At 32.1% G+C, this 15,280-nt stretch overlaps 1 protein-coding gene across 1 annotated transcript in view; it reads right to left on the reverse strand.

Annotated features, from left to right (window-relative positions):
* The window catches only part of LOC131849187 (band 7 protein AGAP004871-like), a 28,924-nt gene extending 15,102 nt beyond the window's left edge, over nt 1–13,822 (reverse strand). The window contains exons 1-4 of the mRNA XM_059199192.1: nt 13,739–13,822; nt 13,281–13,390; nt 5,335–5,407; nt 2,292–2,374 (exon numbers count right to left, since the gene is read on the reverse strand). Of these exons, the coding sequence (XP_059055175.1) occupies nt 2,292–2,374; nt 5,335–5,407; nt 13,281–13,390; nt 13,739–13,781 (309 nt within the window). The 5' untranslated portion in view covers nt 13,782–13,822. The remainder of the gene's footprint in view (nt 1–2,291; nt 2,375–5,334; nt 5,408–13,280; nt 13,391–13,738) is intronic.
* Between the last annotated feature and the right edge of the window lie 1,458 nt (nt 13,823–15,280).

Here is a 15,280-nt window from a genome sequence, read left to right on the forward strand (position 1 = left end):
TGTACCTTGTTTTAAACTTCGTCCGAAATCGACATTTCCAGAAATGTCAGATCACAAACCCTGTCGTGTTCTTGAAACATTAAAACCATTCATGCACACAGGTACCGATTATGCTGGTCCTTTCAAAATAACTATAACACGTGGTCGTGGCATACGGTCTACTAAAGCTTATATTTGTTTATTCGTTTGTTTAACAACCCGCGCCGTCCATATAGAATTGGCAGGAGATTTAAGTACAGCAAGTTTCATGTCAGCTCTTAAACGGTTTTTATCTCGTCGTGGTCCTGTAGCTCATATCTACTCCGATAATGGCACTAATTATATTGGAGCAAAACGCACGCTTTCGGAACTTCACGCATTTTTGAGCTCTAAACATTTTAACACCGAATTTGCGCACGTCTTGTCAGAAAACCGCCTGACTTGGTTTCTCAACACTCCCGCTGCTAGTCACTTCGGAGGTAACTGGGAGACTAATATAAAAAGTTTGAAAACGCATTTGTTCAGGGTCGTTGGGGTTCAAGTTTTATCATTTGAGGAAATGATTACGGTACTCACGCAAGTAGAGGCAATCATGAATACTCGACCATTATGTCGGACTTTATCTAATGATCCGTCAGAGCCGCTTGCACTAACACCCGCACATTTTTTAAATTTTACTCCGTTGAAATATTTGCCCGCCGCAGAAATAGCTGACAGTTCTTTGATTTCACGCCACGCATTATTAGACAGATTAGTGCAAACGTTCTGGAAGCGATGGAGAGCGGAGTACCTGCACACATTACAATCTCGCGAAAAATGGAATACGCCCGTCAATCAGATTACTGTCGGAACTGTTGTAATTGTACGTACTGAAAATGCGCCACCACTTCATTGGCCTTTAGGGGTTATTGAAGAGGTCTTTCCGGCTTCTGACGGCGTAATTCGGGTTGTTCGTGTAAAAACTGCAACCGGCTCCTATTTGCGCCCGGTTGTACGTCTGTGCCCCTTACCTAGACATTAGTTTTAGTTAATACGAGTTCTAGGTTAAGGTTTAGTTTATTTTAAGTTTCTATTTTTACTTTGAAGGCGTCCCTTCAAGGCGGGGGAATGGTTGCGCCATATAACATTACATTTTTGTTTATCATTGTATAATTATTATTAGTAATAGTTTGTTCAAATAAATAATTTAGCGTGGTACGAAACGTTAATTTTCTAAGGATTGGCACTACACTAATTCCTTTATCCTCTCCTATTCCCGCACATACCTTTGTTTTAAGTGCGAGCGAGAAGATTCGCTTGTATCGAAAGTGACATATCGCGCTCGCGCGTCACTGTTAAATTGAACGCTGAAGTTGACATTGAATTCCCGCCTTGATCGCGCTTAAGATCAAGTTTTTTGTAATTCGTGATAATTACTAAACATTTTAATCCACCGCATCGCTCTAGTGTGTTTAAGACCATTGTGTTTGTGCCATTGTTGTGAAGCAAGTAGCTGGGACCTGGAGACACCGATAGCCGCCGCACTGCAACCTACAATTCAAAGGTACTGTGCCTCCTTCCTTACCAGAACTGTCTTTCTTTGTGTTCCATCCTCACAAGCAGTTCTCAATCACCAACCTAACAGTGTATCGTGTCAATCCACGTACCCGTCAGATTATTTAGATACAGTCCACTTAAATCAAAATCAAACAATATTTATTTCACCCGCGCCGCCACGAATACTTCAATGAAATTATAGATCCACTGAAACTTTGAAGTACAACATCCAAGCGATTTCCTACTAATGCGGACTTCAGTCATCATTTTTCTATAATATATTGTTGAAGTCAAAGTTAAAGTATTTACAAAAATGGAAATAGCACGTTAACTTTTGTTACTTTCGTATCAAATAGATACTGTATTCCATAATATTATTTCAGTTCTTCATGGTGAGTGTAGGCCGTCCTCTACATCTTGCTATCATGAACGAGAATAAGAGAATCAAATGAGTTGTGAGAAACAAGTATAAAAGCAGTTCACACTACATTCCATCAGGTGATGCACAAGCTTATTAATAGTTAAATTAATTGAGTCTAACTTCGCAATGTATCTTACTGACTCAGGAAATTTAGTATTATTCTTTTAATAAATACATACGTCTTTATCACTTTTTAATGTTTATTACCAATATTATACTTATTGAAATGGTTGAAATTATTGTCATACTCTATTACAATTTTATGGCTAATTATATTAGCCGAATTACAGTATGAATAAATTAATTAATGATTTTCATTAATGATTAATATTAATTTAAACTTATTAAGACTTACCTCCTGGGGAGGAACATCGTAAGTTCGGGTCCGAAGATCAACCCGAGCGTACGTGTCCACGCACGGCAAAATGAAGAAAATACCTGCCACACAAATAATAATTATTAATTTATATCACCCTCTTATATACACTACAATAGATTTACGATCACACGGATTATATATTGTAAATAAGATATTTAATATATTAAAAATAAACGAATCTATTGTATTTTATTCTAAAACAATTGAATAGCCAATAACAGCATTACATAATTAAGCCTCTATTGTACTTCGTACTTCAGATGAAAGATTGCTCACATACTAAAATAGCAATTTCAATAAAACCTTGTAAAATACGGTTGGTTATAAATTACATTGGAAACCTCTTTCTTTAAATGAGAATTCTATAAATTCAATTAATGAGAATCAATACCGAATACTAAATTTATGGACATAAATTTATAATGAAACTTCCTTGATGGCTCGATAGGAAATAACACAGATATTTTTTATAGGTGTCACCGACTATAATATTAAGCTGTATATTACCTTAAAAGAGACATCGACATCTATTCAAAAATTCATGAGAGAAACGGTGGTGTGCGGATCAAATATACCAAACTAAGCGAAAATGTTAAAAAATAATGTTAAATATTTCGTTTACCATAATATTAATAAGTAACAATACCCCTGATAACTCCATTTGGAATAACAGGCTTGACAGTACATTGTTTTTATTTACCTTATTTCATATATTGTTAAAAACTTTGAAAATGTTATACCTATTTTAGCTATTGGACTGTTCGTACTGTCTCTTACTGTTAGAGTTATTTTTTAATTTGAAAGAACATGACAAAGCAATTTAACTGGATTTGCAGAACCTTTTACTTTTATGAATATGTGGGTACCTATTTTTTTCCGTGATTTCGCTTCATTTGTAATCCATTTTCCAGTATCATTTCATGTTAGTACGAGCATTTTAGTGATAAAACGAGAGACCGATTAAAGTTTTAAACTCTATTTCTTATTCAATAGTACCGATGTAATTTATTTCGATAATTTTGTGATTCTTGACTGACATATTAACCAAGATATGATTGATGCTAAATCGATAAAATCAACATACATAAGTCAATTCGTATAAAAGATTCCTTTGAGGAAGTATTTAAATATGATTATTTATTAACATAACATTACCTGATTTTAGGTTGTGTCTCTATTTCCATGACACTTTAATTATGACCTAAATATTAATTTTTAATCTAAGGGTATATAATAAGGGCAAATAAGTGAATTTTTACATTATATCTGCACTGCATTATATCTGCACTGACCTGCTGTTCAGTGACCAATTCGTCTAATTAGTGCTGACTGATCAATTCCTTAACGCTAAAGTTCAGTCACGACCCTCTTCGACTATAATACATATTTGAATTTCTATTAAATACATTTTGAGTATTTATTTGTATGATATAGTAATTTTGAAGTCAATGTTATATTTTAGTGTAAGTATTACTAAGATAATATACAGTGAAATATCTATAATTATATTAGTCAATGAAATATAGGTACAATCTGTTTGATTTTTTTAATATTATGTAGTAATGTATTCATTATTCACACAGCTTCATAACCATTCTCTCGAGAATACGGATTATTGTTTCGTAGCAAGCTCTACGTACTACTAATGCTGTCGTATTGCTTCCACCGTCGACCATGACATTTTGTCATATTTAACTGTGGTTTTGTATACATACATAAATAATATCGGCCTCGGTGATCTAGTGGTTTAGCATACAGCCTTACTTCAGATAATCACGAGTTCGATTCCTCGCATGATGCAGATATTTGAAGTCATGAGTATGATTGGCTGCATGGCTATAAATCCAGATGGGTAGGATTGGTTTGATTTGATCTCACGATCTTTTTCTTATAGAATATAAGTAATTTATTGTAGTAATTAATGTATTTTAAATACATACTTATAAATGTCTGTATTTATGAAAAAATCTAATCTATTTACAGAGAGACATATTTGCATATATTAACTTATTAAAGTTATTTATCTAATAGAATGCACAAAGCGACTGCGGAATGTCCATTATATTCTTTATAGAAAAAATATAAGGATGTACTGTAAAATATCTTTCAAAATTCCTTAGTAGTTTGTTGTAGAGAGAGCTTTTCTTATTATATGACAAACATTATGTCTCGCACGTCGATATATCTTATTAATATTATAAACGCAAAAGTTTGTAAGTACAGATGTTTGTAACTCTTTCACGCAAAAAGTATTGAACGGATTTTGATGAAACTTTACAGTAATATAGCTTATACATTAGAATAATATATAAACTATAATTTAAATAGATATTATTGTTAATGTCAAATAAGTGTGAAGCATACGAAGCGGCGCGGGTCGGCTAGTATCAAATAAAAATTGAAACTCCATTCTCGATTCTGACACTTTGTCAATACCTGGCTGTTGTTAATGACAGCACATAATTACAGCTGTACTACTACTGCGCTGGTCGTGCAAGAATAATAAATGATGTTACATTAAACACGTCGCTTATACCTTAACTAACTGATCGGCGCGGCTTCGTCTGTGTCACATAACTGGGAATATGCTCTGAAAAGGAATACATTTTCCTCGTTTTGTTTCAACATTTTTGTTTGATGCTCCACTATTTCTCGTAGAGCCTATATAGCCTATCTCGAGAATTGGGTTATCTACTACTGAAAACATTTCTCACTTAAAACCAGTAGTTTCGGATATCCGCTTTAAACCAAATAAATAAACTCTTCAGCTTTATAATATTAGCTTAGATATGAAGCTAAATAAAGTAAAAGAATGAACGTAGGAAATTAATCGTTTCTGAGGATATAAGAGACGCTTCCAATTCTAATATATTATCCATTGTATTTTTTACGATACATTAGTGACTATTGGATTGTCATTAAAAAAAATCAATAAATAAACTAAACCTCCTCTTGTAAATTGGAAGTAAGATAAGATAAGATCTGAAAAAAATATTGACCTAAAAGAAATAATACTTACCAGGTCCCTTAGCCTTGCCAGAGACAAGTCTTCCCAAACGAAAAATAACGGCTCTCTCATACTCCTGCACCACCTGTACAATAATTAATGATATAAGGTACTTATAATTTGGTAGGGACAATCAGATATATAATATGACTGTATGACTTATCATCATATTTTTATCTTAAGTATGTCAAAAGTGATTGACAAGAGAAAGGAAAACGGTGGAAGAGATGGAAAATTCAAATTAAAACACTACCAGCTCCTGGAGAGCTCGAATCCAGGAGATCAGTTTCAAGCCTATTTTCTTTATGGTCAGAATATAATTGTGGATGAAATACCACTAATATTATTTAGAATTTTTATGCTAAAGACCGTATGTACAGAATTTGATAAGCTTAACGGGTTTCAATGATATTTTGTAAACCTTGTCCGAAGTTAACCCATCATCATCATCGTCTCCTGCTTCTTCGATATTCCATTTATTTGGAGTCGGCTTTTGTCTAAAATTAACCTACGAGCCTTATATTTAAATTTACGAATACAAAGTCACGACTATAGTGATAATGAAACGTTTTAGTCATTTTATGGTAATTAAAGTTCTACAATTCTCTTATTTGAATTGCAAGCAAAAATGTTGTGTCGTATATGACACGATAAACTCAACAAGTTGAAGATTCTCGTGGTTTGAACGCTAGCGTTGAAAACATGGAAATGTAAATTGTTTCTACTTAAAGTGAAATAAAACACAGAAGTTCACAACTTTATTTATATTGCAAAGCAAAAATGTACTGCCATACACGAATAAAGGAATCGAGTTGGACGTGTTTGAAGGGCTGCGCTAGAAAATGTGGAGATGTAAATTCTGACTATTATTAAAATGAAATAAATAAGGAACTTTACAACTTTATTCAGTATTTCAAAGCTGAAATATACTGTCATACGCGAATAATGACAAGTTGAAAATAGTTTAAACGCTAGCGCTAAATACAGATATCTGCATAAAAATTATAACTGTTATTAAATTGTAACAAAAGAAGAAAGTTCACAACTTTATTTATATTGCACAGCAGAAATGTGTCATCATACATGACACTCGTTGTAAATAGTTCGAACGCTAGCGCTAAAAACATGCAGATGTAAATTCCGACTATTATTAAAGTAAAACAAAAGAAGGGAGTTCCCAACTTTATTTAGTTTTCAAAGCTCAAACGCCAACTTAGTTGCAATTATGTAGTTTCATACTTTTATTAAATATTGCACGACGCAATTGCTACTCATATTTGCAGTGGAATTACACTGAACTATACTGATATATTATACAATATACATCATACTTCGATGTTCACTTAATGGAAATTACTGCTTGCTGCTCGAGTAAATTGTTCACTGTGTTGCTGCTTATTCGTATTCCTTTGTTTCATAATTACATTAAAGGACATAGTTATAGAGTTGCATTCTTATATTAATTTTCCTTCTTTTGTTTAAGGACATATGTTTTACCTTATATAGGTAATGTGTCTACCTATCATTCTGAAGTTCAAACAAAAGTTTAACAACGTATATTTTTTGTTTCGTTTGATATTATTTGCCTTTGATTATGTAGTTACATATTGCAAAGTTAACATTTTTAAAAAAGTATAAATTTTGTACTTTGAAAGATATTTTTTGTGATTGTAAATATCTATATCAGATATGGCGATCTAATAATTAATCAGTTAACAGATTTTTGAAAATATTTTCAAACAACGAAAAGCAAATTAATTAATTATGTATGTAATTACATATAATTTTAATATGGCTTAATCTACCAGTGAAAGGTAAAATCTATTATTATCACATTTATTTAAACAATATGCGTGAATAATACACAATTTTCATAGGTGTTTTACTACATGTTCTGTAGTAAAATACCTATGATAATAGTAGCTTTTGTTCTCCACAGTTTGTGTTGCTGCACCGAAATGATATTCTCTCTACATAAGCTGCACCGCACAGTAATTAGTTTGAGTACGGCCATTTGACCTCATTTCCTTTCATTTGTCTATGGATATGCGACGCAAAGCGGAGAATGTCTAATAAATGAACTGTATGGTCACTTCAAAGTCATGTTATTAATGAGAAATCTCCTAACGTTTTTGTTTGAATGGATTTATAAATAAACTGACAGCCAATGTTGTATACATTGGCAGTCAGTTTATTTATCACTTACCCATTGTGATTACTTACATGATTCGGTAAGCTGTATAAGTCATGTCGTTCGTGGAGATTGAGATGTAATATCTACGTATCTTGTAATTTCACTGTCAATATGTCAAATATAATTGAAACAAGCATGTACGCTTTCTTGACAGCAGATATACCGAAATACTTACGTACAGGTGTCGTCTATCTATATATAAACTAATTTATAAAAGTCTCGTGTCACAGGTTTCGTGTTTCTACTTCTCCGAAACGGCTTGACCGATTTTGATGAAATATGAATATTCAGTGGATCTGAGAACACGTTTATAACTAATTTTAAAAACTAAGGGTGGCTCACAACTCAACAAATGGAAAAACAACGTTTGCGGGTCGGTTAGTAATATCTACATGTATAGTAGATTCTTGTAATTTGTTTAATTACACCTGCGGCTTTATGTTTCTTGGAACGACTCGTATCACGTATTTTGGGTTAAATCAATTCAATATACAAAAGAACATACTATTTACACGTACACGTTCATGCGTCACTCTGTAGGCTCTGTCATCTATTACATATCACCATCCGTCACAGAACTAAGCGCTTGAGGTGAGCGTGACATCGAATAATGTCGATCTATCATTTATATATACATATATATGTATGTATACAGAGCGTGTGCTTCTATAAATAAATTTCTTTTGTATATTAAATTGATTTTTTACAAAGTCTACGTTGCTTCAAATCTATTTTATTTAGAAACAGACAATAATTTATTACAGTGTCATTAAATATTCTTACCACGATAGAGCTATAGTTTCCTACATTAAAAGTTATTGCCACATTAACGACCGTTACTTTATTACGGAAACGCTTTTGTTCTCGTCATTTTTCAAATTATTTTCCCGCTGAATTCGTTATGCAATAATTAGACCACGGCTATCTGACCTCATTTCCCAACATTAAAAAAAAGCTTGAAAAACTGACTACATAACTTTAATAATAAATACCAAAAGTATGACGGTCAAACTAGTTGTACTATTAATAACCATTGTTTGACATTTATTTATTAAAATATTGTTTCTATTACTAAAGTTTTGTTTTTTTAGAGTTACTTAGATGATTTTTTAATTCGATGAATACACGAAATATTTTTATTAAAACAAAATGTATGACATATTTTAAAATTAATTGTTACTTTCGAATTCATTATTATGAACCATTATTAATTTAGTGTGACAACCAAATTTAGTTTTACTCTTTTTAGTCTTACAAACCGACTGTTTTAATTCCAAGATTGAGAATATTTAAGTTTAATTTTTTTTATATTTTTACGTATATATATAACAGTTATAACTTATATATAGTTATAATATAACTGTATTTAAAATTAATCAGGTAAATAATAAAGATATAACTTTTCAGACAAATTGCCAATACTATTCGAAATACAGGTTAATTTTTAAAATTAGTCTGAAGTCTGAGCCTACGCCTTGACCAATCGATCGATTAATCGATGGATCAAGTGTAAAACGTGGTCGAATCTCATTGCTGTTATGATTTGGCTGACTGATGGTGATAAAGTTGGATATTCACGAGACCCACGTGCTCTTATAAAAAGCCTTTTCCCTTATTTTAGGTAAATTGATTTAACCTCAAATTCATGTGTTACAAACTGTTCCGAGAAATTGGGTGGGGATATTTCCGTTGCGAGATTCCGACCCTCCGAAATTGCTACACGATTATTCTCAGCGAGTCCAGGAGAAGGTTCAATCGTATTGGATTTTATCGAATATTTTTAAGTTTATATTATTAATGGATAAATAATCATGTTTATCAATTTGTTTGCATAGTTGTTTATTATTAATATTATTAGAATTTTGAATAACTAATATTAAGTTATTATAAAGGTTTTAGTAATAGTATCACTATATATACAGGTTATAGCTATATATATAGAGTATAGTAGGAAATATCCTCTGGGATATAAGACGTAGAAAATAAAAATGTAGAAAATTTAATAGATTTTACTAAGTGAATGATACTGGTTTCACAGAAATATCCGCAAGACTTAATCTTCCTGCATTTATTGAGCTTCCTTTTGCAATGAGTATCCGGTAAGATAACGATTACTGAAATCCTCACAGGAATAGGCGGCAACAGGTAGCAAGATTGCTATATATACTATAGTTCTGTAGTCAGGTGTTATGAATGTTGAATTAGCAACGATGGTTAAATTAACAGTTTTTGTAGACATTTTTTCTCTAAAACTGTCACTTTTGACCTTTTATTTCATTTGTTTTATTGATCAACTAAAACATGTTAAAAAAGAAGGAGTTAATGCTTTTATGAGTAAAGAATTTAGAAGTAACTTGGTATTTTTATATAATATCACTTATCTTTATAAAATGTTTTCAAGTTTTGCGTTAAAAGGAAAAATTTATAAGTTACTGGTACTGATAAGTATGAAGGATATTATAGGTCAAAACCATTGGGAATAAAGTTGAATCAATAATGCGTGTATTATGCTTTTATATTTTTCTTTTCAGTTAATAGGGTCTTTAAGACACCCCGTCGTCGCTAATTGATACGGGTGACGGGGCGCCTCATAATTAAGGAACTTATATTTGTCTTTGAGACTTTCTTTCAGTTTTTATACGAGCTGTAATGACTTGGAAAAAATAATAAAGAGTGCTAAATTGGTTATCATTGTAAAAGGTAAGGTAAGGTTAATGTCTTTATCATCTTTATTGAGTTACATCATAAAATTCAGGCTCGTGGATGATTTCGCGACGACTAGGGACTACTGGTATATTAATAAACCTGATTAGATTACTATTATATGTACGTCCTTTTCGATTAAGTTCTGCTCTTAAATCTCCGACAGTCCAAGTAGTAATTATCCTTACAGGTATCGTCTTTGAAGGGACTTGTACTAGCCCTCCAAAATACGCTAAAAATATACGGGGTCATACATCGAGTGGTTTGGTGCTAGACATTACGTTATGTGACCGCACATTACTCATAACCAGTGTCGCCTCCGTCGTCTTCTGTGTTAGAAAACTAAGAACTAAATCTACAATGGACAAGTAATTACATTTTCCCATTTATATTTATATATGCTAACATGTTGCGACGTAGTACATAAACATTATACAGGTTGTTTATCTTTATATATTTTCTTGGTACAGCGTGTTCTCAAAGGATTTAGAGATTTATACGTTCAACGCAACATGGGGTACATAGTTGTACATATTACATGTTATATCAACAAGTATCAATTTTCTACCTTGTAGCTTTTGTTTGTGAGTGGAATTTACTTTGAAGGTGGTCACTGATGGGCTCAAATACACTTAGTGTTAACTATTTTCGCTCCTCAAGGTATCTACTGGGTTTTGCGGGAATATGGTTTTAAGAATAGAATGAAAAGTTTTATTGCAGGATGTTATTTTATGTTTCTCTTAGTTTTTTAAAATAGACTAGTTATTAGAAAATATCCGATACTACGATATATTCTAAATAATTATTTATTTATTTAAAAATGGAATAGAAGTTCTCAATTACGTCGGTAAAATTTAGTTTGTATTAATAATAATGTATGTATTATTATTAATATTATAAACGCGTAAGTTTGTAAGAGTGGATGTTCACGCAAAAACTACTGAACGGATTTTTATGAAACTTTACAGTAATATTCATTTAGCATCAGAATAACACATAGGCTATATTTCTTAATCAAAGTTATATATAGAAATTTAACACGGGTGAAGCCACGGGCACAGCTAGTATGTTATAAGGGAGGATTTTAACAATATAATAAAACTAAATAATATCTGTTAGGTTTATTCTGTTTGTCTGTCAGTCGTTTTGTTTGTAATAAGTTAGTTTACACTATATACCTGAACAATAAGAGTGGCATTACCAAACGACACAAACACAAATTTCATTATTTATTATTACAAGAAAAATTGAAAATTACTTAAAAAATGAAATTATAACATAATGTGTCACGCATAGAATACATTATTGTATGCTGTTGTTGACATATTGGTATAGCTAAGTGGTGAATAAAGAGTGAAAGTATTTCAAGTCACCAAACTGCTGTTGACACCCCTAGCGTATCTGTAGTCTGCGGTAACTGGTTACCGTCACTGAGCTATATCCTTCATTACACACCTCGCAGCTAGTATAAAAATGAGTATTTGTTTTCTATGATAATTTTTTATATGTACGATTTTACTGGATTGTATTTTAAATATATTATATGTTTTATGTACTACAGTGTAGTACGGGGTAGTATAGAGGAGAACCGGGTAGTACTTTTTTTATGGATGATAATGGAATGGTACTCCCGCTTGCGCTAACGGTATACGCTGGCGGGGCACCAGCGGAGGTGAGGTGAACATGAGGTCAAGTCAGTCAGCCCATAGTCATAAATTCACCAGGAATTCACCCGGAATGGTTTCCAGAGGGAACCGCGTGGAGGTCAATCTGACATAGTACATTGCTAGTAATGGGGTCATGAGTCTACATTACTAACAATCCCTTTTCCCCCCAACTGGGTAGTACTTGGCAGTACGAAATAGTACGGGATAGAAAGATGAAGTACGGGGTAGTACGAAATAGAACGGGTATTACGGAGTAGAAAGAGGTAGAACGGGGTAGTACGGAGTAGAACGGGGTAGTACGCAGTAGAACGGGGTAATACGGGGTAGTACGGAGTAGAACGGGGTAGTACGAAGTAGAACGGGTATTACGGAGTAGAAAGACTTAGTACGGAATAGAAAGAGGTAGAACGAGATAGTACGCAGTAGAACGGGGTAGTACGGGGTAGAACGAGGTAGAATTGGGTAGAACAAGATACGTCGGCGTAGGACATGAAGGGACAGGGTAGGGCGTGATTTGACAGGGTAGGACGGAGTAGAATAGGGAAAATAATTTGATGCGGTAGAATGGAGTAGAATAGAGTTAAAGAGAATGGAACGGAAAGAAAGGGAAAGAATGATAATGAAAAAATTTGGGACGAGGAATTAAAGATTTAAAAAAAATGTTAAATAAAATAACCGTACATTTTTAATGTTTTTGTTTTAATAATATCATTGAAGAGATACATATCAAAGCATGTAAATGGAATGAACATAGTGATGCAAAACTGAAATCTTTAATGTGGATAAAATCTGGTACCAAACTGTAAAGTACTATAACGCCCAGCCCATATACATCCAAGATTAAAATAACGCACGCAGAATTAAAAAATAAGTTATTATTACCAAGTGCAAGAAGTAGGCATATTATCGGGAACAAATAATAATATACCTACATAATAAAATATGAAAATATTATCATAATAGATTATTGAGTAATATTTTTAACAACTTATCAATAAATAAGATAATTACATATTTTTTTTGCAAATTTTTGCTTTACTTTGTATGATACTAACTTAATATGTTATGACATACAATATTTTCATATTTTTTTGCATTGTTTCTTTACTTTGTATGATACTAACTTAATATGCAATAACATACAAAATAAAGTTACTAAGTCATTATTTATAGATATTTATTTACTCTAGAATAAATGTACTTTCAAATTCATAAAGTTCTAAAGTTATTAAAATAACGCAACGCGACGTTTCAATGCACTATTTGATGAAAAATGTTGAAATATAATTCGCACCATCACTACGAATTCAACAAGATGCTTTCGAATGTGCGAAATGGCAATTAGAGTGCGGACGGCCTTAATCTGTGGAGTGGAAAACTTTTAGAAAACTTACCTTGAAACAAATAAATAGAGAAAACGGAAGAGTCGCAAGTACCAAAATCCACGCCAACACCACTAGTATCTGCCCGCACGTCTTCGATTCAGAATTGTCTTCTCCAATAGCTGAAAACATAAAATATTTTAAATTTCCAATTCATTTTACAAGAAAAAATAATATAATGTCACTTATTTACTTGAACCTATTGTAGGATACAAATTCTGACGACTAGACATTTCTAACATCATATTATGAATTAAATAAAAAAAATATTATCCTCAACTAATTACACACTACACAGTGCGTAACACACCGAAGGCACTTATTTACTGACGGCGACCCCGCATATGCCGCTCGTCACGGTGGAATTAAAAATTCACGTGGGAATCTAAAAAGGTGGTAATATTCCTTAAGCACTTTCAGTAACCGCTTTTTGAATTAGGAATGGGACTTATATTTTTTATTGTAATTACCTGGTTCGTCAACGTTCAAAGTTGTATCGTTACGTCGGGGCATAGTACTAGCAGTGGTAGCGTCTGATCAGGGCGAGAGTTTAGGGGCGACTGTTGTCGGAGCTCCGTGTTGGTCGTAGTCGGAGGCTGGAGCTTTGCACATATAGCAAAACTAAATGGAACAGTAGTACTACGCTTCCTAAACTTACCCATGTTATGTAGTGAAGTCTCCTTTTTCTCTTCTATTAATATATTCATACCACGACTTTTACAGGGGTAAATGTATTATTGATTAATTAAAGCTATAGCATGGTGCGCTTTGTTTGCGTGGAAGTTGTTAATAATACAGGTAATTTGTTGTACAATACACTTATCTTTGATAATGCATATGTGTTTGGAAATCGTTATTTAGATTTAATTGCACAGAATTGATTACACGATAAAAATCTGATTGAATACAGAGTTTTTTTATAGTAAAAGTATACATAAAAATTATAATCCTATTTAATTTTTACCTTTTATGCGTATTATCATACTACGCGAACATATTATAATTAAATAGTAAAGTTGCTGTACAACATATTTTAAAATATTGAACTACTGTCGGTTTGTTTGAACCTGGCCTGTACAGATAAAGGGCGGAATGGTACACCCGAGTTCATTTCGAAACTAAGGGATAATTCACACTAAAATGGTAGAGACTTTTTTTATATAGTTTTGTTGAGTTATAGGTAATGACAATGGTATATATATGTATCTATCGAATATTAAGTCTGGATATCCTGTGTTCTTAATTTTAGTGAATGATTGAACATTTATTTACCATTATTTAGAACTAGTAGACATATTTAATTTAGAACGAATCTTATGTAAGTTATTCCTAATTATATATATGTAGATATATCTCTATGGAGTGGCGACTTTTAAGTGGTATACGGATGTTACATATGATAACATAAAATTGAATAAATGAATGAATTATTTAAATGCATAAATGTTGATGATGATAGAACATCTTCAATAAAGCTTGATCAGCAATACTTTGTAATGGTAAATTACAAAATATAAATAATTTTGATGTGTTATAATAATAACACATCAAAATTAATACTAATAATACCTACGTACTTAAATTATTATTAGATACCTATGTCACATCAAATTAAATAATAAATAAGAAAATATCATTAACTTAAGTTTGATGTAAGTTACTTATCAACGAATTCTTATCTGCTACTGAAGGTATTTTGAAGAAGCTAGTGTTTGAGTATTATTTTAAATATTTTGATATGTAGCTGTCGTATATATTTTAAAGATTCTATTATGTTATGTGACTTTAATTTCTTTTATATTAACCACTAAATTGAAATCTTTCAAAATAATAATAATGTACTATGACTACTGAAATCTGTTGGGGTAGATAGAGAGTAAAATCACGGCGAACGCATAACATTTCGCTGGGTAAATATGAATTTAACGTAGCAGAGAGCAAGACTACGCTTTTCTTAATTTAGTCGGAAATATAAAATACATACACAAAAGTTTTTTTGATCATGGTCAGAT

Source organism: Achroia grisella, unplaced genomic scaffold, assembly GCF_030625045.1.
Source record: "Achroia grisella isolate CSIRO2021 unplaced genomic scaffold, CSIRO_AGI_Agris_v1 utg640, whole genome shotgun sequence".
NCBI classification, from domain to species: Eukaryota; Metazoa; Arthropoda; class Insecta; order Lepidoptera; family Pyralidae; genus Achroia; species Achroia grisella.